General features: G+C 33.9%; 7 protein-coding genes across 11 annotated transcripts; 3 read left to right on the forward strand and 4 right to left on the reverse strand.

Moving 5' to 3' along the window:
- Positions 1-31: 31 nt before the first annotated feature.
- LOC126911459 (cysteine-rich with EGF-like domain protein 2) lies at positions 32-1491 on the reverse strand. The gene has a single exon (XM_050698615.1). The coding sequence runs from the start codon at positions 1296-1298 to the stop codon at positions 201-203; it is 1098 nt and encodes a 365-aa protein (XP_050554572.1). The 5' UTR covers positions 1299-1491; the 3' UTR covers positions 32-200.
- Positions 1492-1714: 223 nt separating this feature from the next.
- On the forward strand, positions 1715-3904 carry LOC118269118 (something about silencing protein 10). 3 transcript variants are annotated; one of them, XM_035584042.2, is made up of 3 exons: positions 1728-1857; positions 1935-2042; positions 2428-3904. In XM_035584042.2, exons 2-3 carry the CDS (start codon positions 2026-2028, stop codon positions 3827-3829), a joined length of 1419 nt encoding a protein of 472 aa, XP_035439935.1. In that variant the 5' UTR covers positions 1728-1857; positions 1935-2025; the 3' UTR covers positions 3830-3904. The 3 variants fall into 3 exon arrangements, with proteins under 3 accessions (XP_035439936.1, XP_035439935.1, XP_050554538.1); XM_035584043.2 differs by lacking the exon at positions 1935-2042 and having other exon boundaries at positions 1715-1857; XM_050698581.1 differs by having other exon boundaries at positions 1774-2042.
- Positions 3804-7007, reverse strand: LOC118269117 (notchless protein homolog 1). Its single transcript, XM_035584041.2, has 10 exons — positions 6769-7007; positions 6381-6538; positions 6041-6177; positions 5565-5739; positions 5311-5485; positions 4989-5133; positions 4704-4893; positions 4406-4569; positions 4004-4130; positions 3804-3931 (listed from the first exon to the last, which is right to left on the reverse strand). The coding sequence occupies exons 1-10, from the start codon at positions 6904-6906 to the stop codon at positions 3919-3921; spliced, it is 1422 nt and encodes a 473-aa protein (XP_035439934.2). The 5' UTR covers positions 6907-7007; the 3' UTR covers positions 3804-3918.
- A 374-nt stretch (positions 7008-7381) lies between these two features.
- Positions 7382-9361, forward strand: LOC118269116 (transmembrane 9 superfamily member 3). Its single transcript, XM_035584040.2, has one exon. The coding sequence runs from the start codon at positions 7486-7488 to the stop codon at positions 9211-9213; it is 1728 nt and encodes a 575-aa protein (XP_035439933.1). The 5' UTR covers positions 7382-7485; the 3' UTR covers positions 9214-9361.
- A 1148-nt stretch (positions 9362-10509) lies between these two features.
- On the reverse strand, positions 10510-20455 carry LOC118269114 (probable RNA-binding protein 19). Its single transcript, XM_035584038.2, has 15 exons — positions 20302-20455; positions 19758-20120; positions 19201-19473; positions 18696-18824; positions 17956-18136; positions 16939-17030; positions 14660-14765; positions 14097-14288; positions 12549-12710; positions 12185-12288; positions 11627-12109; positions 11334-11536; positions 11132-11248; positions 10832-10940; positions 10510-10743 (listed from the first exon to the last, which is right to left on the reverse strand). The coding sequence occupies exons 1-15, from the start codon at positions 20335-20337 to the stop codon at positions 10531-10533; spliced, it is 2763 nt and encodes a 920-aa protein (XP_035439931.2). The 5' UTR covers positions 20338-20455; the 3' UTR covers positions 10510-10530.
- Positions 20456-20715: 260 nt separating this feature from the next.
- On the forward strand, positions 20716-21211 carry LOC118269442 (cytochrome c oxidase assembly protein COX19). Its single transcript, XM_035584557.2, has one exon. The coding sequence runs from the start codon at positions 20873-20875 to the stop codon at positions 21134-21136; it is 264 nt and encodes an 87-aa protein (XP_035440450.1). The 5' UTR covers positions 20716-20872; the 3' UTR covers positions 21137-21211.
- Positions 21212-21260: 49 nt separating this feature from the next.
- LOC118269441 (uncharacterized) lies at positions 21261-23998 on the reverse strand. 3 transcript variants are annotated; one of them, XM_035584554.2, is made up of 6 exons: positions 23257-23998; positions 23102-23165; positions 22878-23010; positions 22635-22796; positions 22482-22560; positions 21261-22257 (listed from the first exon to the last, which is right to left on the reverse strand). In XM_035584554.2, the coding sequence occupies exons 2-6, from the start codon at positions 23161-23163 to the stop codon at positions 21788-21790; spliced, it is 906 nt and encodes a 301-aa protein (XP_035440447.2). In that variant the 5' UTR covers positions 23164-23165; positions 23257-23998; the 3' UTR covers positions 21261-21787. The 3 variants fall into 3 exon arrangements, with proteins under 3 accessions (XP_035440447.2, XP_035440448.2, XP_035440446.2); XM_035584555.2 differs by having other exon boundaries at positions 23253-23998; XM_035584553.2 differs by having other exon boundaries at positions 21273-22257; positions 23518-23998.
- Between the last annotated feature and the right edge of the window lie 623 nt (positions 23999-24621).

A 24621-nucleotide genomic window follows, 5' to 3' on the forward strand; every position in this document is an offset into this window, starting at 1 on the left:
AAATCAGTTGACATGCAAATGAAACAGCAGGTTAACTTGATATACCTGGTTGTATTATTGTGCTATTCAAGTATGCTTACAGCTATAAATGCATCATGCAAATAATTTATAAGGTAAATTTCACTATTGTTTTTTTATTTGGTTGATTACATCTATTTACATACAAATATTATGACATACATTAACTAAAATTAATTTATCTAATTACCTAATGTGTGCCATAATATATCCATTGTACTAAATTTTAAATTCCTCTCAAAGATATAGATTAATATTGCAACAGCTAATATTAGAAATGAAGCTACTGATATAGAAGCATGGCGGGATATAAACAAATTTATGATTATTAAACCTATATAAAATGCAACTCGTTTATAAGAACTTATTAAAATATTTTGTTTCAATTCATTGTCTATGCACATGCCAGACCATAGCACTTTGGAAGGTTCACATGTAGTACAGTTAGAGGAGCCTTCACCGGCACAAGTGTTGCATGAAGAGTCACATTCATGGCAATTGTAAGAACCTTCTACATTGGTACAATATTGATGGGGTTGACACACAGAGGATGTGCACTCATCCACATCCACGCACACACTGGACTGCAGTTCCCAGCCTGTGTTGCATGCTTCACAGGCTGCAGCACCATCACCACTGCATCCATTGCAGGCTTTGTGACATGCTTTGCAAGAACTATCACTGGTTTGGTAGAATCCAGTAGCACATTCATCACATAATACTCCTGTATACCCTTTTTTACAAATGCATGTACCATTGCCTTTCCGAGTTCCAGCTCCATCACATTTACCATGCCCTGCACAAATCTTATTATTTTTATCCTGAGGGCAGGGAGAGCAATCCACCCCATAATGATTATTGGGACAACATTGTTGAAGGGTTTCAATACAGAGCCATGTATATAAATCGAGAGAAACTGAATTTTCATCAAACCACCATTTCTCCAGAACTTGTTCTGATTCTTCTGCGATAGCATAGCATGCGTCTTGATGTATTTTCAGTTCTGAACATAGACCTTCTTGTATTTCCACTAAGCGAACTTCACTGCGTGAATATGATTTTAATTTCGCTTCCTCCCAAGCTGCATCGCCTCCTTCGTATTTGCCTCTAGAAGTCTTGTCAAGCCAGTGACTAAAGGATTCTGTTAAAATCTTACAGCGTTTACATTCACTTAATTTTTGAGCTCCATTGGAACTGGGAGAATATTTTTTACTTCCTATCAATTCACTTAATAACAACAATAATAAAACAGACCGTCTTAGAATCCTAATAACACCCATAATTTTTAAAGTAGATATTATTTACTAGGTTATAACCGATGAAATATTACTTACGCGATAAAACGCAAGTTAAGTTATGAACTTTAACTTAACAATATTTTACGAGATTTGATACACTTGTGTAAAGTAGCGGTGCCGGTTCAGCAAGTTGGTGACAGTGACAGCTGACTGCCGATTTGTCAAGTGGCAAAACTCAACATTGAAAATAGTGAGGTGTCTATCGACATATAACAATAATTGGTTTTAGTAACACTCGTAACTAGTCACTATTACTATTTCAATCAGCTAAAAGTAGTTACTTAAAGTTCAGCTTGTTTTTAATTTTGTTCAACATTGAAGCAAATAGTAGCTAGTGTAATTAGCAGTTTTTACTTCAAAGGTAAAAACGGCTATTTACCTCAGGGGTTCAAAAGGCTGCTATTTAAATTTGATAAAAATAAATGAATGACTTGACTTAAATGTCATTTTCACTTCAAGTCATTCATTCGTCGTACATTTGTGCATTGTAACAACGAGGCACGGATATTGAAATAAAAAATATATTATTCTCAACCTACAGGTAAACTCATTTTTGTTTAATTTTTTTACTCATTTATTGAGTTTGTTGTCTGAACTGAACGTCCCATTTTATCATAGGGAAGATAAAAGTGAATTCTAAGGAATGGACTAACCTTACGACTCGTGTACAACTCATTTCTATGCTTTCTACTGGCATACAATACATATAATGGCAGACAAAATCAAGTAAGTTGTGATTTATTACGTTGTACAAACTTAATAAAGAGTTATTACATAAAATATATTTAGCAAGTTGTCACTATATAGAATGTGGTATTATTATGCCTTGCTGCTTGTCATTGAAATCAAAGATGGCAATCGTCCCAGTTCTACGTTTTCATAACTATTTAGCTGTATTAATGCTATTATTCTAGTACGTTTAAGTCAATTAAACTGCTTGACATTTGATTCCCTATAAATTATTAGACAAGTGTGTAAATTATTAGTCCTGTGTTGTTATCTATATATGTATGTTTCCACCAGCTGTGGAGTAATTCAATGTCTAATACGTGTTTTAATTAATGAATGTTTTCGCTACATCAATCACATTTACGTTTGTTTTAAATTACAGGGTCAAGTCAAATTTTGACATGAAGGGTAATTATGAGCCTTCGGACTCAGAAGATGAATATACACCTAAAGAGAAAAGGTTACTGGAAAAGGTGCGGAAGAGAAAACGCGATGACTCAGAGAGTGAAGAAGAAATGTATGCCTTCTCTGAATCTGGCGACTCTGACAATGAAAAGGATGATTTAGGAATAGCTGATAGTGATGTAGAAGGGCAAGAACAATCTGATGATGATTTACCTGATTCAAAGGCCTGGGGAAAGAAGAAAAGATCATATTATGCAACTGATTATGTTGATGAGGACTATGGAGGCTTTGGCAATGATGAAGAAATAGCCCTTATGGAAGAAAAAGAAGCAAAAGATATCCAAAAAAGACTCTTAGAACAGCTCGGGGAAGAAGATTTCAAACTAGATTTTTTGACAAAACAAGTTGCTGATGTTGAAGAGAAACAAACTGTGATAAAAAGTGATTTAAGTCAAATGTCAAAAAGGCAGAAGTTGCAGCTACTTGAGAAGGAAAGCCCAGAATTTGCAGGTCTTATTGACGATTTTAAATCTAAACTAACAGTTGCCAAGGATGATTTACATCCTCTCCTAGAGCTTGTTAAAGATGGCAAGCTACCCACTTGTCCCGCCTCAAAATTTGTCAAAACAAATTATGATCTTATTTTAAATTACTGTACTAATATTAGTTTCTATTTACTTCTTAAAAGTCAGAAAATTAATATTCAGAATCATCCTGTAATAAAAAGGTTGTACCAATACAGGCAAATGTTAAATAAAATGGAGCCCATTTACTTGGAAGTTATAAAACCTCAAATAGACAAACTATTGCTTGCTGTGAGAAATAACTTGGAATTACATGTAACTGAAATAAAGGAACAGAAGAAAGACAAGAAACGTAAATCAGGTAGATCATCTCCAGAGTCTAAACCCAAGAAATTGAAACTTCTAAATGCAATGGAAAAGGATGAAGGTGAAGATACTGGAGTATCTGATGATGAAGATCAATATGAAGGAAATGATTTGTTCAAGACCAGTCAAGATGTCGAAGTTCAAAGAAACAATGATGAGTCTGAGGAGAGTGGATTCTCTGACAATGATGTTTCTCCTAATGAAATTGAGACTGAAGACAATAAACCTTCTACCTCATCGCAGGATATTGTACCCGAGGATGTTGGGGAAAAGCGTGAGATTACATATCAAATTGCTAAAAATAAAGGCTTAACTCCTCACAGAAAGAAAGATCAAAGGAATCCTAGAGTTAAACATAAACTCAAATACAGGAAGGCTAAGATAAGGAGGAAGGGAGCGGTCCGTGAACCCAGGACAGAGATAACTAGATATGCTGGGGAAGCATCAGGAATAAAAGCCAATGTTAAAAAGAGCATTAAAATTAAGTGAAACTCATTTATTTATTTTTACAAAAATATTGTATGTAACAGGTTTATTATTACAATAAAGTTGTATTTCCATGTACAGTTTGTTGTCATTCAATGCTGCCATCTGAAATAAAAATAATAGAAATTAGTTACAATTCATAGTCACACAGAAATTATTTAAGACTTGTTTACTTACAATTTTAATACTTTATCTTTTCCCCCTGAAGCCACATAAGCTCCATCGGGTGACCAGTCTACAGCATATACCTCATCAGCATGCCCAGGGAGATCCAATTCCAATTTCTTTATTTTCATACTCCAAACTGAAAAAATAATTAAAGTCAGAAAAAAAAAGAATAAAATGAACATACACACTAAAATGAAAATGATTAAATGAACAAAAAAATATATTTGGACAAGTCGTTGAACTTTAGTCTTGGTAATTCGTCGAAATATAAATGCACCTGTTCCTCAATTGTTATATGATTACACAAATAAATAACATTTTCGTTATTTGGAAGTTTTATCCTAGCTAAAATACTTTTTAGCTAGCATGGTAAACTAGAATTCTCTTTCTACAGGACCTTTAAAAGTGTACCTTTTAAAGTGGAATCTGCACTGGAGCTCAAAAGAAGTCTCGAGTCTGCTGACCATGCCACCATGTACACTGCTTGCACATGTCCTCTAAGAGTTGTTATGAACTTGCCAGTTGCTGCATCCCACAATTTCACTGACTTGTCAAATGAGGCTGACGCTATAATTCTACAATAGTAAACAAAAAAAAACATAATTAGTACATTCCACAACGATTCCCTACGATTTTAAAACCAATTTTTTGTTTAATGATATAAATAAATAAAATAAATATTATATGTATAACATATTAGGTACAATACCTTGTGTCTGGAGAAAATTTGACATCATTAATGAGTTGTTGATGGCCTGTCATTCGTGCTAGGGGCCTTTTTTCTTTTTCTGGTAGCCACAAGAATAATGTGAAATCATCTGATCCCGATACTAGACGTTCCTCACTCTTTCCACAAACAGCTTCATACCTTTCGAGGGCTCGTTGTTGTAAAACATTTTCTAAAAATAAAATGTGATTGGTGTGATTTTTCTATATTTTTTTTACAAGTAACTTGATTTATATGGTGGTACTGGCATTTGTAATGTTTACTCACTGTCACTAACAGAAGAATGTTGGTCGGTGATTGGATGAAACGGTCCAGTTCGTAGCACATAGTCTGTACTTAGTGCTAGTGTGTTCACCCAATGGGCATGTCCTTCTAGTGTCCTGCAGAGCACTCCATCATCAGCTCTCCATACCTTAGTAAAAAGAACAAAGTATTTGCGTTAAAAGTGTTTGCTTTAATATATCAGTCCAGGCTAAGCAGATGGTTGTAAGCTTGAATCTTAGTATGTAGATGTATTGTACTTCCAACAAAGCAATTTGAATTCAACTTAAAAACAACTTATTTGTAAAATGAGTGGCAGTGTGCCAACCTTTATTGTCCTATCTTGAGAAGATGTGTAGATGAGTCCATTACCACCCCACTTAACAGATGTGACTGCCTTAGCATGTCCTGTTAGACTTAATACAGTGAGACCTGTCACTGTATCCCATATTCTAACATCACCGTCTTTAGAAGAACTGGCCAGTTTTCTGCAATCCGGATTTCTGTAAAAAAAATACAAAAATTTAATACATTGATGTTATTTCTTTGAAATTACCAGTTTAGTGAACATATAGCACATACTTATGATAAGGTTCCCAAGCAAGTGCAGTGATCCATTGTTTATGTCCTATCATTGTTTTTCCAACTTGATTTCCAGTTTTTGGGTCCCATATTATCACCCGACCTTGTTTGCAGGCAGAAGCCAATTTTAAACCATCAGGGGACCAACTTATGCATAGAACCCAATTGGCATGACCTGTAAAAATTTTGATAAATGTTAAAACTTCACTTAGAGGGTTAATTGTTGCCCAATCTTGAGTGAATTTGATTATTGCACATAAACAAAAATTTATTGATAAAAATGTTCCTTAATTTAGATTATTCAAACTCTTGTGAGAAAGACTTCACCACATCAGCTTCTTGAGGACCAGTGATAGACATGAAGACATAGATAGTATTTTTTTGTTGTATACACCTTTGCAATATTTGTAAATTAAATGACACAGAAAGTATTGAACAAAATCAAACTATCATGAAACATTATTTGTGTAACATACCCTTGCATACATGTAATGGTGTTTGAGTAGCAATGTCCCAGAACCTGACAGTTGTGTCTCCGGAACCACTGGCTAGCTGCTTTCCAGACGGACTGAAACTTGTTGATATTACTGCTTCAGCGTGGCCTGGTATTGAACTGGAATTTGTAGAATTTATGATCAACTAATGTAAGAACAAATATACAAACATAGTTACCTAATATAAATTATTTTTTTACTATAGTATTTTTTTTATCACACACTATTATGAAACTACAATTAAAATATAATATTAATCATAGTTATTATCAATTATTGTAATTAATATCTAGTTTTTTGTAAGCAAGACAGTGGTACTGACCTGGTACACCTGGTAACTGGCCTTACTCTAAACACAGCTTGCTGTTGGTATATGATTTCAACTACTTCTTCAGAGTTTAAATTTTTTATATCCAGTGCATCCTTCAAGCTGTTTGTAATTTCAACATCTTTGACGAAAAATAGGAATGGCTTGTCTTCCTGTAAAAAGTATATACATATTAGTCAGTAAGTTAAGTATGTACATACATACTATGGTCAATTATTTATTACATATTGTGGCGAAATCTCAGGTTAACACATAACATTTGGTTTTGGTTAAGACAGAATGAACGAATTAGTTATTTATTTATATTAAAAGAAATTCATGATTATGTATGATATATTAATTCTTCTTACATTTATTTATCATTCTTACATCTATTACTTACTTCTTGTAAGAGTGCATTACATATTAGCTGTAATTGGTCTCTTGTTATATCTAGTGGCAGGTCTAATGGACTGCCAGTCTCTTCTCCTGTGTCTGACTTCAGTCGGGCCTGAACACAGCTCGGTAAATCAACTTCCATTTTATATTTAACCAAACTTCTTTCTTGTAGAACTGAAGATAAACATGTACATAACCTCAAAATCCACCTGACCTGATCGCTCACTAGTTATTTGACAGTGACATGAAACAACTTTGAATTTGACAAACTTCAAAACGTGATTTTAGAAAAAAAATGCATATACGATTAATCGCCTAATTTTTAAAGAGGAAGGCTAAAGAATATAAGGATTAATTATATTTAGATTTCTTGGCAAATATATAAGTTCCAACAATATGATTTATTTAATTTTTTATAATTATTTAAAAAAAAATTAACAAAGCCCATTTCATCTATCCTAATTCCTAAGTACTAACATATGAAAATCTGAATATTATTCCATGTTATCTAATTTACATTGTTTTTTTATTGTATTTAGAAAGTTAATCTAAACTCAAGGAAAATACAAAATAATTTAAATTGACATTTAGTTACTTTCTTTTTTATATTTTTTAGTGGCAATATCAAGCCATAGATGTCCGACATCGGCATTTCACATACGTGTTATGTTTATTTTATTTGTACTATAATTGGTTTTAAGAAGTTATTTGCTGCATAAAAATGAAATATTTATATTTATTGTTTATTTTTTGGACTATAGTTAATTGTGACGAACATACACATACATATAAAGATGGTGAACAAGTGGTGCTCTGGATGAATACAGTAGGGCCGTATCACAATCGCCAAGAGACGTATGCATATTTTTCATTACCTTTTTGCGTAGGTACTAAAGTGACCATTGGACATTACCATGAGACCTTATCTGAAGCACTCCAGGGAGTCGAGCTGGAATTCAGTGGTCTTGACATCACTTTCGGGGATAACATACCGGCGCAGCAATTTTGTGCTATTGAACTGAATGATCAATCCTACAAAGCACTCGTGTATGCGGTGAAGAATCACTATTGGTACCAAATGTACATAGACGATCTACCGATATGGGGAACAGTCGGCGAAATTGATGGGGACCATTATTACATTTGGACCCACAAGAAATTCGACATTGGATACAATGGCAACCGAATTGTGGAAGTGAACCTTACAGCTGAGAATAAGGAGCTACTTACACCTGACGCGAACATTCCGTTTACTTATGAAGTTAATTGGAAGAAAAGTAAAATCAACTTTGAAGATCGCTTTGACAAATATTTGGATCCAAACTTCTTCCAACATCGCATTCATTGGTTCAGTATTTTCAACAGTTTCATGATGGTGATATTCTTAGTAGGACTAGTCTCTATGATACTCATGCGAACACTCCGAAAAGACTATGCAAGATATTCAAAGGATGATGATCTGGATGATTTAGAGAAAGATTTGGGAGATGAATATGGTTGGAAACAAGTTCATGGCGATGTGTTCCGACCTGTCCCACATTTGCCAGTATTTTCAGCACTGATTGGAAGTGGATACCAACTCACTGTAGTAACATTAGCGGTTATCATTTTCACCATATTTGGTGAACTGTACACTGAGAGGGGCTCTTTACTTTCCACAGCCATATTTATCTATGCTGCCACATCTCCAGTAAATGGGTACTTTGGTGGATCTCTGTATGCTAGGATGGGTGGTAAGCTTTGGATAAAACAGATGTTGCTATCAGCATTTTTGTTACCTGTGCTGGTTTGTGGTACAGCCTTCTTTATCAACTTTATTGCCATGTATTACCATGCATCTAGAGCTATTCCGTTTGGTAGTATGATAGCCGTCATGTCCATTTGTACTTTTGTGATACTGCCTTTAACTTTAGTAGGAACAGTTCTGGGTCGCAACTTAGCAGGTCAGCCTGATTATCCTTGTCGCATTAATGCTGTTCCAAGACCTATTCCAGAAAAGAAATGGTTTATGGAACCTTTCATAATCATTATTGTAGGAGGAATATTACCATTCGGTTCAATTTTTATTGAAATGTATTTCATCTTTACCTCCTTCTGGGCATACAAAATTTACTATGTGTATGGATTTATGTTGCTGGTATTCCTAATCTTGATGATTGTTACTGTCTGTGTTACTATTGTTTGCACTTACTTCTTGTTGAATGCTGAGGATTATCGTTGGCAGTGGACTAGCTTCCTTTCTGCTGGTAGTACGGCCATCTATGTGTACTTGTACTCTTTCTATTACTTCATTTTCAAAACGAAAATGTATGGCCTGTTTCAAACTGCATTCTACTTCGGCTACATGGCTCTATTCAGCTTAGCTCTGGGTATTATTTGTGGTACTGTGGGTTACATTGGCACAAGCATATTTGTCAGGAAGATTTATTCAACTGTTAAGATTGATTGAAATGTTGTGATTTTATTTGAGGGTTTTGTTAGAGAAGATTCCAATTTCAACTTATTGGGAATGTAGCAACACAAAGCAATCAAATTAACAAATAGCATTTACAATTTGTTCAAACTTGTGTAAATTTAGGTGTCCATCAGAGTAATTTCAAAATAATAATATTTTGAATACATTCCTTAAAAAATTAAGTTTGTGCTACATAGCATTTAGATTATTGTAATTACATACTAATATTAGGCACCTACTTTAAATTAAACTCTTTACAAATGAAAATAATATAATTGTAATAATAATTAGAATTCTTCACTACAGAAATTATTCATACATTATAAATGTTATTAAATGTTGTATTCAAATCTATTATTTATCACTGCCATGATGTTATATCATGTTTTCAAATAAAACAATATCATCATAATAGTAGACTTACTATGTGTGTAAGTATATTATCTTGTATGTACTTTAAACTTTTTCATTGTTTGCATTGTGTCCTATAATGTTTTAAGTGTGAAAAAATATAAATTAGTAGTTAAATTGTATGTATGTAATGTAAAGCTGAATTGAATAGAACATGTAGTTTAATAATACTGCTAACTATGAGAGTATTAAAGCTAAGAGCTCTGAAAGGTGCATGTGACATTTCAAGTTATTGTGGTATAATTTATAGTGATAATGGTATGCTAATATATAAACTACATATTATTATGTTTATCTAGAGTAATTTATGAACTGGCCAATTTGTTCTGTTATCCATTGTATTTTATTATTATTTTAGTCATTATAATATGTAACTATGAACCCTAAATTACTGTCATGCTATTGTAATTGTGTGTAAATATTTCCCAGTCTTTCTAGTGTTAAATTATTATATGTTAGTGTTACTGGTACTTCACTGATAGTGCAATGACTGGTGGTATATTTATAGTAAACATTTCTCTTAAAACTAAATCATAAGTTTGTATGTTTAGTTATCAAATATAATAATATATTATATTACTTTATAGTTTTAATTAAAACATTAAAAGTTAAAGAAATGTCTCAAAAACTACTATCATTATGTTGTGCTGAGGTCTGTCTTAAACTGTGTAAATACTAGGGCATTAATACCTTAATTAAGAGTACCTAAGTTCTGGAACCTTATTGCGATTCTACCAGTTCGCCATTTTAACAAATTAATGTCACGACAAGTTTACAACATTGTATGCCATCCAATTCTCTTGTAACTATTTTGGCATAAAATAAAGACGAATAATGATATTTACTATTGTTTGATTTGTATACAATAAAACCAGGAAGTAAATTATATAATTATTTATTTTACATAGCACTATCATCACCTTCAACGAATTTTTCAACATCAACGGCACCTTTCCTAGATTTCTTGCCTCCTGGCGCTTGCGCATTGAAACTTTGCGCTGTTCTTTTTCTCAACATAGTGACGTCTTCTGTGTCATCACCTTGTTCCGCCCACTCCAACACTAGTCTCCGCCCGTAAAGATGAGTTGATTGGCATAGCGCGTCGAAGGCAGACTGAATAACAAACGGAATAGTTAATATTTATATGTATAATGTAGGCAGAAACATTGCAAATTGCTTAAAAGTAACAACGAAGTATTACCTTGGCGTCTGCTTTAGTGTAGTAATCTACAAATGCAAAACCACGATGTTGGTCCGATCCAGGAGCCAATTTTTTAGGCAGTCGCAAAGTTTTGATTTCACCGAAAGCCCTGTAAATTCCAAATCACGTTATAAATCATGTTGAACAGATAACAATTGTGTTTAATCTAACATTAGTAACGATAGCCTATTAATGGTCACTGGGTAACTCCATATCAGTTCATTAACTTTGTTTTAAATACATTTTGTGTTTCCTGCTTACGTTAGTTATTATTATTATCATCATCAAAACCAAACTTACCTAAAAATTTCGTGTAGTTCATTTCTATTTGCTTGGAACGGTACATTTCTTACGAGAATTTTAGTGCCATTTTGAGTTGTATCTTTATTGCTCTTTTTAGAGGTTCTTACTTCATTTCTGTAAAAGAGAATTGAATTAGAATATGGATATCTTGCAATAAGCATCATGTCGACACAATCGAAAAAAGATGATAGGTGCTTACGTATTTCCCCTTTCTGATCTCTTTAATTCGAGAGACTTTCCATCCAAAGTAGTAACTTGCAGATTCTTAAGAGCTTCATTAGCGTGTTCCTTTTTATAATATTGCACGAAGCCATAACCCATTGAAAGAAACTGGCCAGGATTTTTCGGATCTTTCTTTTTTGCAATAGACACACTGTGTACTTTCCCAACCGAGGAAAAATGCTGCGAAAAAAAAATTATTTTAATGTGACATAAAGTTTAATAAAAAAAATAAACAAAAGTGATGTTGATATATGCCGAATGAATACGTACTGCTTTGAGACTATCTTCGGTCGTTTTAAAATTAAGATTCTTAACGAATAATGTTGTATCATTTTCGGGTTCCTCCAGTTCTGTCTCATCTTGCTCCTGAACGTCTTGATTATTGCTACCAGGCTCTTTAGATACCGGAACCGGGGTGGTGGACGCTTCAACTTCATCCTGTACGTCATCAGATTGCGCCGCAATCGTATTTATATCTGAATCAATTTTCTCAGACGATTTTATAAACACATTTTCAGGTGCCCATTCTAAATAAAGCGGAGCGCTCTTGAATTGCGAATATGCCAGTTTTGTGAATGCCTTTTTAGCTTCAAACGGTTCAATGAAGTCAACAAGGGCTGTTATGCCGTGTTGTGGCATTAAGAATCTTGCTATTTGTCCATGTTTTGCAAACAAAGACTTTATTTCTTCTTTTTCTGTGTTTGCCGGTAAATTTTTAACAAGAATGCATGTTTTTGATCTCTTTTTTGCGGGCTGTAAGAAAAATAGATAATTTAGTTTATGTTTATAATGGAATTCTTTTACATTTTATTAGAAATATGTACTTACTTTATTAAATGCTTCCAAATAAACTCCGTTTCCTTCAAGAAAAGCTCTGGTTTCGGCGACGAGCTGCGTTTCACCGAGAGCCAATCGGACAGCAGCGCTTGTATCTGTTAGAATTGCAATGAGATATTAAGAGTGCACACAAAATAATATGTTTATTTAATACGTGTCGCGACTAGCGAGAAAGAAATCCATTTTAGGGAAGTGCCATTACAGACGTTGCGCCGTCTAATTTGAGGGCCCAGAGCTCCTTATTGATGGCGGATATATTGAGGTAAGAATAGTCAGACTCCCTAGTTTTCCAAAAGCTAGCCGCCTATCGAAGGTCTCCCCGACGTAAAAAAAAATGTTAAGATTTTGGTCTTACTTTTGTTGTTGTCATTGAGAAGCTGTTCCTTCGTGGTGTTGTAGGTGGATGCGATGACGTCAGCGACCGCATTAGGGCCAAGGAACAACACGTTCCAATTGTGAGAAGACTTCGCTTGCGCTTTCAGCTTCTTTGCTTTCTTCTCTTTGAACGATAGACCTTCTGTAAAACAAATAACATTTGGATTCGATTCGCAAAAGCTAAAATTACTAAGTTAGTCTAGTTAAATAATTGAAAGCTAAAGTGACTAAGATAGTTTAGGTAAGGCATTTTTTTATTGTGAATACTATAACAATAATGTAGCTAAAGTACGTAGGTGTAACATTAATTGATTATTTAAATTTACAAAATACTATTTCTTTTTTTACTTCATACTTGTGGCATTACTTACATTAGGTAAGTATTACTTATAATAATATAATCAGAGATCTTATTTTATCGATTTATATAATTAATTTTGGCTTCGATTTATCATTTGCCTCTCTCATGAATAATAACAGCACGATATAATCAGTATTTACTATATTAACGTATCCGGTTTGTATTACGTAAGTAGGCAATAGAAGTTTTATTGTAGATTGCATTGTAAAAATTATGCTAGTGCCTAGCACTTTACGACACGGTAACTAAAGTCGATAACAATATTACTAGCAGTCTTCATTGACGTTTACGAACGCGGTTTTTTAATAAAACATGACATAACGATTATCTCAATATAATTATACCCAAAGGTATTCGTAGAAATGTTAAATATCTTGATTATTTTAGGTAGGTGATAGGTATTCTATAAAGTGATAAAACTGATACCTAATATTATGTGTACTGTCAGGGTTCTAATTCTCACTTTATTATGGCAATACAGGTGTTATTATCTGTTAAAGACCTAAGAAAACTTTAAAGCTAGGAACAATTAAAAAGTAATCTACTTTTATGGAAATTAAACAATGCAACAGCTCAACAAAATTTAACATCTTAATACGTTAGAAATAACGTTCATTTTTAAATAGTGTAGTAGAGTGTAACATAAGAAATGTTGTTTACTTGCTAACACTAGTAATCTGTTAGGTAGCCATATCAAAATCTTAACACGAACCGTGACGAACGAAGCGAATGATTAGAGATTTGTGTAATTACATGCATTTAGATTCACAACATTAGTACGCAAATTATGCTAACTTAACATCATTTCAGACGTGATTTCGTGTTTTTATTTTAATCTCTCTAGCTAAGAGAAAGTAAAGAAGAAAGTTTGTTCGAAAGTAAGTGTGTACTTATAATTATGAAGACAGCTAGGTAACTGTAATATAGTTATCTCGACTGTTAAACATGAAGTGTACAAATTCGATATTTCTTAGAGTAAATACTTAAGTACTTACTAAGTCAGTTATAAAATACGGATTTTTTAGATGTTATTATAAAAAAGCGGTTGGGGTACATTTGAAAATATACGTCAAACATGTCACAGTAACTATAGGAATTTGGATGAAAATTGGCACAACTCTTTATTACCCTAAGGTGCTTTTTCTTTAATGTTCATTTATCTCATACCTTCGTCTTCATCATCGTCGACTTTCTCAGACTTGGCGGGTAATAGATGTAGCATTCTGCCGCAGAACGCCGTGCCGTCCAGCTCCGTGTAAGCCTTCACTGCATGCTCCGGCATCACGAACGTTACCGTCGCGAAACCTTTCGGTTGCCGCAAGATAGGGTCTATTGGCATGTTGACCTCAGCTAGAGGACCTGCGAGAAAACAATAATTTTAAAATTGGCACATTATACTACTACCGATCTAGAGGTTTCAGGTACGATTCCTAGGTTGAATTAAGTGTTATTGCTGCAAACTAGGCCAACACAAAAACAAATACCTACTTATCCACAAACACAAATTCCGCACATTATAGGAACGACTAAGTATTTATTCCGTACGGGAAGTGTTCTGATTTCTGAAGGAGGTTACCCAACTACTGCACCAACATCGAATACATTTGGTAGTGCCGGTGTAACAGCAGACCGAATACATTTAGTAGTTTTTAATTTTATTGGCGCCCCCATTTGTCGCCCTGGGCCATCGGCCCATCTCGCCCCCCCTAACGCCGGCACTGACTACTCACCATATTTTTCAAATAAACTCGTCAATTCTTCCTCAGACACCACGTATGGCAGGTTTCTTACAAATATACTACCACTTTCTCCTATACTTTCTTCGTTATTCGATGTCTGAAAATAAAAAATATGTTATACATCCAAACAATACTAAATTAGACTAGATACCTATAGTCTAAGTAACTAAATACATTGCGTAAGTAATTCATTATAAAAAATCATTTAAATGTGGCTAAACCCAAAGATAAAGGATAGGTGAAGGTGTACCTTCACTGATCAGTACCTACATATTATATTATATTATTATTTCTTTATACCACCACAGATACCACATCTAGTTTTCGCCATTGAGGTTTTTTTTTAAATAAACAAACAATCCGCAGACATGTCGTCCGCGCCCTTTTTCATGCATTTATTAGAATTATAATTGCGTTGGTTACAATATTATTTTGTTCGGCTCTTTTTCTTAAAATTAATCTTATTAATCTACGTGAGTCTATTTTTTTTTTTTTTTTTTTTGCCATCGAGGTTATGAGCATTATACCCAATTGCAATTCATTATAATCTTTATAGTATGAAATAGAAAATCTCAGTAATGCTTTGCCAGATCTGAAATTCTAACTCCGAAACCCCCAACTTTACAGTAGCGCATGCGACAACTCAGCCAACGAGGCTCATTACTTCTTTTTGAAATAAAACAGTTTATGAATTCCATTAGCAATCGATACCCTGGTGTTCTAGATAGATACATACAGGAATTAAATTATAATACTATCACCACTTAGCGATAATTCAAAGATAATTTTCCTTTAAAAGTAACAAATGATATAAATGATAAGCATGGCAAATTAATTGGATTTTTAATACAAATAGTTTGTTACAAAACCGATGCTTATCAATATCTGCGATGGGTATCAGCTATCCATACACTAGCGGAATTCGTACAACATCGCGATTGGCGCGCGGCTGTGTTTATAAACGTGCATTCCAGGAAACTGGTACGGTACTTACATTGTAAATATCCGAGAATGGGGAATTTTCATTAAAAATGATTATCCGGCTGTACATTTATATAAATAAGATGATTATTGTAAAATAATAGATGATATTTAAAAATAAAATATTCTTCTATACTGTATATTCTTCTATTCTATACTGTAGTTTGACGTCATCATAGTTTCAGGGTACGTTTTTTCAGTAGTTACGTAACGATATTTCATATTACTGCCTTATAGGCAGGTACTATCAGCCTATCTTACATTGTACGTATGTTTTCCTCAAGTAAATGTAAGTACGCCACGATTCTGCACTATGACATCATAGAAAATAATTTTAGAAATCAGTATTAGTAATATCGTGCGTAACATAGCTTTAGTATTTATGTATTTACAGACTATTTTTACCTACACCGTGCACCGTATCGAACTGTGCCGGATACTCAACATATTAGTATACATTTTATTTATGATAAACACAACAGATGTTACTATTATGCATGCAGATGGGTACATTTACATATATACAGCTACTTATGGTATGTATGGGTGGGTAATAATTGTGACCTTGTTGGTAGAGTGGTGGTTGCAAGTCCGACTATCGAGCAAGGGGGTATTGGGTCGGGTAAAAGTGTTTTTGCGGTTACTTATAGATTTTTCGAATTAATTATTTTATCAGTAATGTCTGTACGGAGTCTTGAATTGTGTGCGGTATATGGCATATATTTAACATAACTGTTTAGCAGTATAGTATAAAATATATTGATGTAACATAAGATTGATATAGCTTGGTGTGAAGCAGATGTCCACAAGTACAGGGCTGTGGAAAAATTTGTGTTACGCAGCCGTGTCTTCACATGTGAGGATACACGGAATAGGTCCCTTCGTCTTTCTTGGGCGAATATGCTCATCAACAACCTATAAGAGGCCAGTGCTGAAAAGGATTGAGCATTAATCACTACGCTTGGTCAATGCCGGTTGGTGATTTCAAACTTATAATTAGAAAATATAAGCCCAGGTTTCCTCTCGATGTTTTCCTTTACCGTATGTCAGTGGTGTCTAAATAACCTTAGAAAGTACAACTCTGAAAATGTCGCATTGATACTCGCCGTTGGTAGGTTTCGAAACCGCACCCACAGGCATGAGAAGCGAGCTTCTTAAATCTACGGGCCACCACGACATTTTGAAAGTCTTAACTAGCGGGCTATAAAAAAAATCGCTGCGTCAACGTCAGACTAAGGTCCAACTGACCAAGAATAAGGCCTAAGTGATAGTTTCAAATAAAGTATTACCTCCTCTCTTTTCTTCCTACTTGTTTCTTCTTCCTGCTCTGCAGCTAATTTTGATTTATCTTCATACTTGTGTATGTGAATTCGGTGATTACCTAAAAAATAAAATATGATTACAATTTACATAACTTGAATAGCGAATTATATAGAAAACAAATATTTTTTTGCGAAACTCTGAATTTGCAACAGGACATCGGGTGCAAATTAACCCAGACTCAAAAATAACTCAGTAGTCGCACTCATGATCCCTATATGGAATAAATCGACACCAGCAATTTATACTACGCTAACTCGAAATTTGGAAAAAATTTTTTTATGCCAAGTTGCTTAAAATGTGTGTTTACATACGTCATAAAAAATTAAGAAGAAATATGCATAAATAAGAAAGTTACAAATCTTATAAAACGCTAAGTAAAGGTACTTTTTGAAATCACTCGATTTATATTACGCCAACTATTATCAGCGGAGTGTGCGCGAGGATCTCTTTGGTCAAACTCCGTGCAACACTGCACTAACTCATAGTTAGCGTAGTTTAGTGCGTTCGTGTGTATACTTCTTCGTTTGTAAAATGAACGACTTAGCGACTTTTAAATAGTAAATACTTATGTGTTAACGTATTAATCAGTTTATTAATGGTACGTTGACTATTCTTTTTGTGAGTAAGTACATGTTCTTTATAAAATATTGAAATTGCATCAGATGATTGATCATGCACTACGACGTCCCGTACTACACTACGCTAACATAAGTTAGACGTGTATAAGATGTAATTTTTTTTTATGAATTACGTTTATATACGGCTAACTTGCACTAAATCAAAAAATAGAAATAATTAAGAAAATATAAATATGAGATATTACAATGAATAAATTAAATAGTAAGCATACCAAATTTCAAAAAAGTATCTTAATTAATGTAAAAGTTATCACGTTTTTCCCTTTAAACGCCTCTACTGTAAAGTACGCTTTTTGAGTTAGCGCAGTATAAATTGCTGGTGTCGAAATAGATAAAAAAAATTACCTAAAAATAATTTGTCTTTTCCTAAAGCCTTCTTAAGCTCCTTTTCTGTTCTAAATCCGACGTAACAGAAACCGGTCACCTTCTTTCCTTTACCATAGGGTAATCTTATTGAAAATGGGACTAGAGGTCTGAAGAATTCTTTAATATCCTTTTTCTTACATTTGTAAGGTAAACCCATAATCTGAAACAAAAAGAAAATAGTTAATTTGACACACCTAACATTATTACATACTTCAAGTGATAAAAATATGAATATTAATTGTGACATTTTTTGATAAAATCGAAAGTAAAGATGAGTTATGGTCTTACATTCGCCACAACTGACAGTTCCGATAATCTTGAGAATTTGAATAAATCTCAACAACAATGTTACCCAACCCAAAAATACAAGCAATGACTGCCTCGTTGGCCGAGTGGTTGCAAGTGCGACTGCAGGGCAAGGGGTTTCCAGTACGATTCCCGGGTCAGGTGAAGTATTACTGGGCTTTTTTCGGTTTTTCGAAAATTGCTCAGTGGTAGCACGGAGTCTAGAAATGTACCCGGTGTATGGCAATAGGCTCACCACCTATTACATGGGACTTATAACATAAATTGTGAAATGTGGGTGTATTCGCGTTATATGCCATAATGTGCACCTCTGCCTACCCCTTCGGGGATTAAAGGCGTGAAGTTATGATGAAAAAAACATTTCTGGTTGCCCCACCAATGTGGGAATATGCAGTCAAATACATAATACTTACTTTAACATGAAACAATGGCCTATTTCTAATTTTCTTTGGCTGCTGTTCCTCTGTTGTCTGTTCATTAGATTCCTCTATTACTTTTTCTCTTGCCGGATCTCCCACTTTCTTCATCAGTAGTTTCATGTACTGGAATAAGGTGAAAATCATAGTAGAGTTTATAATTAATTATAGAAGTTATTCACCAAGTGTTAAAACTATAAAGTAAAGTTTTAAAAGAATTTTTGGTGTATGGAGCTTGCAATAGCCTGGTGTATGGTAGGCACAAATGACTCCATTAATACACTGAACTCTTTACATAACTGGTGAAAGCTGGGTGATAGATGTAATTAAAGTGCCTAAGAACAAAATCTAAACTATTCTACCTATAGGCCTCAGTATTCACTTTTGGTAAACAAATATGGACTTGATATTTGTTTTGGAGTTTTCTTTAAACTTCTCCTTCAAGTTGCCACTAACCCAATTCTAAATATTATTAAGTAATTTAGTTAGTAATGAAACTTACCTCTAAATCACTGATTGCAGCATCTGCAACTTTTTTAGGTTTTTCTTTATCTTGTTTTACTTCTTCTGTTTCTCCTTTTTTACTCTGTTTATCTTTTACAGGAATTTCATCTTTCTGTTGAGTTTCTTTCTGTTCATCAATAGTTTCCTCATTATTGTTGTCATCATCATCATCGTCACTTTTTGAAGCAGAATCTAAAGCTTCTTTTATCCATGCTGTTTTGTCATTCACATGGGCTTCTATGAATTCTGCAAATAGCGGATCATCTTTGTGCTGAAATAAAATAATTTAATTATCAATTACTTGGTCAATTTTTAACTGACAATATGGATGGGAGATTTCCAATGTTAATATTTCTTATGTTCACTTTAGAAGTAAATATCACATGAAGAAACTTAGATTTCTAAAGAGCTGCAATAAATTAATATTGTATGAATACACATTTTTTTTAATAATTCCTTTTATTAGACTTGTAAGTAAAGAGGATGGCTAAGAGCTAAGGGGCTTATGGTATTTTATTAAATAGGTAATTAATAAGAAAGTGGTGTTTTATTTACCTTTCGGAGAAGTTCTTTGATTTTATTTTTGTTTTTCTCTACTTTTTTCTCCTTCTTTTCTGTCTTCTTTTTATCTTCAATTTCATCTTTATGGAGCTTTTTGTAGGCGCTGCTGTCTGGTGCATATTTGCTCCAGGCTTTAGGTTTTTTCTCATCACCCAAGTTTGCACATGTTTGGACTTGAATTTGCATAGAATTTATGCATGTTCCGTCAAAGTACTCCCTTGCTTGATTGGCCTGTTCTTCAGTTCTGTATCCAATAAAACCAAAGTTTCGAAACTTGCCATCTTTCGTGTATTTCAATTGCACATCAGTTACTTCACCTTTTTCGCCGAATATATCTTTTAGTTTTTCAACAGTTACCTGAAATAGTTAGTAATGATATCATTATAACGATGTATTACTGTATAAAATAACACGACTGAGTAATTTAATTGTTAAACAACAAGTTTCACCACATTATTTTTATTTTCAATTTAATATTGTAAAAACTCAAAGTAAGAATGTAGGGTTCCCGTAAAACGATGTTGAAATGAATACATACCTTATTTGGTAAATTCTTAACTATAAGTCGCGACATTTTACTGAGATATAATTATATTTCTATTTGTAAATAAATACCACGTGCTGCTTGTGCTTTGCACATTTCAACGCACTGACAGTGACAAATGACAACTGAACTGACGGTTCAGATGAAAGATTGTAGTCACGTTTAGAAAATCATATAAGAATATTAGAAAGTAGTAGAGTAAGTAAATGGCAAAATGGTTACCTGAACCTTAACTTACTCTACCATCTTGTAGAATTTTGTTTGAATTCTGGTGGAAAAGCTTAATCACGACAACAAGTTGAGAAGTCTTTACGAAAAATATTATAGATTTTGAGCATATTTCTGAACGAATATTAATAAGATAGCAAATGAAGTACTGTCAAAATCCGTATAATCAAGTGTCATGTGTCATTGGATCTGTCATCAGCTGTTGCTGTCGTCTGTTAGAATCAGATGACTTGAAAGGAATTACAAAATATATTACTATTGATATTTACTGAAATCTCTGCCGGTAAATGAATTAGAGTATTGTTTTTGATTAAGCCAATTGTAATAATTCATCAAGATGTCGACCGCTATGACTTTTGGACAAAAACAATTCATACCAACCCCACCAGATAAGGGAAGTTTTCCTCTGGACCATGATGGAGTTTGTAAAGATAGTATGAGGAAATATATGAAGTGTTTATTGAACAATAATGGTAATAATTCTCTGTGTCGAGATGAAGCGAAGGAATACCTTGGATGTAGAATGGATAATAACCTTATGGCCAAAGAAGATTGGAGCAAACTAGGTTTCAAAAATGAAGTTACAGAAGATAAGAAATGACATTTTGTTAATACATTTAGGTAAGAACATTGTTAATAATTTTGTTGTATTTAATAAACTTTAGTAATAGTATAATTATGTAGTGTTTATTTTATGATGTACCTAATAATTATAATGTTTATACATATTATCATTATATTTTGACTATTATAGTGTGCAAATAGTGCACACATATATTATTATTCATATCTATTTGCTGTACTGTTATGAAACTTGATGGAGAATGTGTATATATAGAGTAAGTTTTTATTTATGTGTCAGACAAGCAGGCGTTTCAACTGATGGCAAGGGATCAGCACTGCCAATGGACATCAGTTTGTTTACCAACTGTTGATTTAGTTGTTTGTTGAATGAATATTGAGGTATAACAATAGAGGGTGGCATTGGTAACACAGGGGAAATAATAATTTAAAGTTTTACTGATTGACATTGCTGAACAACATGTTGATACCTTAAACATAGTACTCATAAGAAAGCTAAGAATAGCAGAACCACTCAAACTAACTTTCAATAACATAAAACTTTATTTTTTATAATAATGTAACATATCTAGTAATTAAGGGATAAAACTTAGTAATAATAGTGTTCCTGTCAAATAAAAATAAGTTGACTTATTTCCAAATAAGTTATCCGATTGGCTACCTGTCAGAGTCAGCTGACAGTAGTAACAGTTTGTTGCTCTGTCATTACTTCAATCAGACGTTGGCCGAGATGGCTCAACTGATGTAACAATGAGGTTTGTTGACGAGTAACCTCTAGCCTCTCTGTTTCTAATCTTAATCTCTCAGCTTCGAGTTTTATTCTTTCCATCTCTCTCTCATGAAGACGCTTGTCTCTTTCTTCTTCATACATAAGTCGTCTTCGCTCAATGGCTACAAATTGTTCTGCGACTCGTTCAAAAAGAGTATGGCGTCCTCTATTCCTTCGCGTAAGTGAAGCTCGACGTGGAGTTGTCAAGTGTTGAGAGTATGACATATACTGTGTGTCATTTTGGTCTGTAAAAGTATGGGTTTGGGATGGTATTTGTGGTGGCGACAGAGACGGAGGTGATGCTGGTGTAGCGAGTATTGCTTCTTCCTTTACTTGTGGTGACTCTATCAAGTAAATATTAGGTGTCACAACTGTAAAATTAAAATGAGATTTGTAAAAACTACCTTGTTTGCTGTGAAAAACTAAGTTGTTGTATTGGTGCTCTATATGCAGCATAGGAAAAAAGAAAAGAAAGAATATGACTTTACAATTAAACAGACATTTGGATCTTATGGCTAATGTAACTGTGTGTAAGGAATGCTACACTTGTTATAATTATCTAGTTAATAGAATAATCTTATTATGTAAAACTTACTATTCTGTTTGCTGTGGTTTTCCAGGGCAATATCATCAGTATTACTAGAGCATGAGGGCTGTTCAGTAGGACGCTCAATCTTAAAAATACGACAAATAATTTTAATGACCACTTGAGTAATATACAAGTAAATAATATATTATTAATATTAACCTTGCAGTCTTGCTCTTGAATGTCAATTTTAGGAATTTTTTTAGATACTCCCATGACTGCCACCACTCTGTCCTCTAAGGCAGTTATTTGTATAAAACGGCCAGTACCCTCACATTTATTTATATATTTCTGTTTAGTTTTCGTTTTCCAGTCAGCCCATACCTAAAAGCAGCAACATCATATGTCAGAAATTGATAAGAACATTTATTTTTTTGTAAATTCTGAATTTCAATAAATAGTTACTTTTTTCCATTTATCTGATGGTTTTTGTACACCACCAGGAACAGAGTTTAATATTTTTGTTAATTGCATCCACAGCAACTCACAATTATTTCGTCCAATAAGCCCCGGCGCAGGTTTCGAAAGATCCCCGTACCTAAAATGTATACAATTATAATTATATGACCTATCTAAAGTGTGCTACTTATAATCAAGGATTCAGTATTGAATGATGTTCAATAAAATACCTTTCCATAAAGTCTATTAGAACCAAAAATTGTTCCATAGTAGCTCTCAATCTTGGCTCCATTTCTAAAACAAAAATTATTTGGTACCCGTAAATATTTTGATTAGGTAGGTCTATAGAACACAAAGCATACCTATAAAACCTCTCTATACCTACTATTGAGTCAGCTCACGTGATAGTAAGTCAACGTCAACGTCATGCCTTTTATCCCCGAAGAGGTAGTCAGAGGTGCACAATACGGCACGTAATGTCGCTATACAATGTACACCCACTTTTCACCATTTGTGTTATAAGTCCCTTGTAATAGGGGGGGGGGGTCCCATGAATTGGGTGAGTAGAAAGAAGAAGTGATAGTAAGTTTGAGTTCAAAATATGATATTATGTAAGGGTACTCTATGCATTGAAAATAATATTTACCAGCGTTTCTTGTATACAACGCCGTTCACAAATTCACAAGCACAATGTCAAAATGACTGACATAAGCTATAGAATAGACAACCCAAAATTTTATCGTCTAGGTCTGTTATTGGCTGGTTTCAAAATACATTTTCAAGCTACGAATACTAGCCTTCAAAAGATTCTTAAAAAAACTTTCACGTGGGTTATCGGTTACCCTCTTATTATTAGGTACCTATCTGCGAAATTGCCAAGGTCTTTCGCTGTCATGATAGAAACTAATAACATAACCGAACCGCTGCTCTATTGAAAATATGCAAAATATATATAAGTATTAATGACTGGCTCGGTGGTCCAGTGGAAATAATCGAATGTCAAGTTTGATTCCCTGGCAAAGCGTTTAAGGATTTTATGAATTTCCGGCAGTTCTTAGTAGGTATTACTAGGGTGTGTGGAGTTTGGGTTTGTTCCTGGTGTATGGCAAATAAGACAGTAGAAATTCATATTATTGGGACTTAACATAACTGGCAAGTACTTGTTACATTTGTTGATGTGCGTATCTCATAATACGCACATCAACAAATGTAACCTTTAATTATTCTCTAGGTAGGTAGGGCGATTAATGGTATGATTTTTGCGCTTGAAGATGGTTAGAAGACTGGGAGTGTCTGGGAGAGTAATGGCAGCCACACCGTGTGTTGAAAGATAATTGTGCAAGTTATTCACTTGTACAAGTTCTTTAAAAAGTTCCAAATTTCAATTCCCAACTTGTGTAAATTTGCGTTTGTGCAAGTTTACATGAACGTGTGAGGGAGCGCGCGCAAGTATCAGTCTGTTCTAGCCACCGTACGCACGCACGTCGTTTTAAATAGCAGCGCACAGAAGTTTTAAATAAGTTTCTTCATCCATACGCAGGTAGTTATGCCAGTCTTTGGGTGCAAACAATTCATTTAACAAATTGATGTGCGAATAATGGTTTCTTTTTATTAACCAGTCTTTAGTCCATACTTTTCGATTTCTCTTGTGAGTTTTCAGTATTTTCGTTGCTAAAATAAAGCCAACTAATGCTACTGCATCATCCATAGCACAAAACAACGCAACCAGGTAGCTCACTTTCAAGAATAA

The sequence above is a fragment of the Spodoptera frugiperda genome, chromosome 2 (genome assembly GCF_023101765.2).
Source record: "Spodoptera frugiperda isolate SF20-4 chromosome 2, AGI-APGP_CSIRO_Sfru_2.0, whole genome shotgun sequence".
NCBI classification, from domain to species: domain Eukaryota; kingdom Metazoa; phylum Arthropoda; class Insecta; order Lepidoptera; family Noctuidae; genus Spodoptera; species Spodoptera frugiperda.

What these genes read in the sequence shown, in the direction of transcription:
- LOC126911459 (XM_050698615.1), bottom strand. Translation starts at nt 1,298, where the DNA reads ATGGGTGTTATTAGGATTCTAAGACGGTCTGTTTTATTATTGTTGTTA.
- LOC118269442 (XM_035584557.2), top strand. Translation starts at nt 20,873, where the DNA reads ATGTCGACCGCTATGACTTTTGGACAAAAACAATTCATACCAACCCCA.
- LOC118269441 (XM_035584554.2), bottom strand. Translation starts at nt 23,163, where the DNA reads ATGGAGCCAAGATTGAGAGCTACTATGGAACAATTTTTGGTTCTAATA. An exon ending in CATCAGATAAATGGAAAAAA is followed by an intron (nt 22,797 to 22,877) that starts GTAACTATTTAT and finishes TGCTGCTTTTAG; the next exon opens with GTATGGGCTGACTGGAAAAC. An exon ending in AAACCACAGCAAACAGAATA is followed by an intron (nt 22,258 to 22,481) that starts GTAAGTTTTACA and finishes TTAATTTTACAG; the next exon opens with TTGTGACACCTAATATTTAC.
- LOC118269116 (XM_035584040.2), top strand. Translation starts at nt 7,486, where the DNA reads ATGAAATATTTATATTTATTGTTTATTTTTTGGACTATAGTTAATTGT.
- LOC118269117 (XM_035584041.2), bottom strand. Translation starts at nt 6,906, where the DNA reads ATGGAAGTTGATTTACCGAGCTGTGTTCAGGCCCGACTGAAGTCAGAC. An exon ending in CCAGTTACCAGGTGTACCAG is followed by an intron (nt 6,178 to 6,380) that starts GTCAGTACCACT and finishes TACAAATTCCAG; the next exon opens with TTCAATACCAGGCCACGCTG. An exon ending in ACCATTACATGTATGCAAGG is followed by an intron (nt 5,740 to 6,040) that starts GTATGTTACACA and finishes AAATTTTTACAG; the next exon opens with GTCATGCCAATTGGGTTCTA.
- LOC118269114 (XM_035584038.2), bottom strand. Translation starts at nt 20,337, where the DNA reads ATGTCGCGACTTATAGTTAAGAATTTACCAAATAAG. An exon ending in GAGTTTATTTGAAAAATATG is followed by an intron (nt 14,289 to 14,659) that starts GTGAGTAGTCAG and finishes GTTTTCTCGCAG; the next exon opens with GTCCTCTAGCTGAGGTCAAC. An exon ending in CGACGATGATGAAGACGAAG is followed by an intron (nt 12,711 to 14,096) that starts GTATGAGATAAA and finishes TTTGTTTTACAG; the next exon opens with AAGGTCTATCGTTCAAAGAG.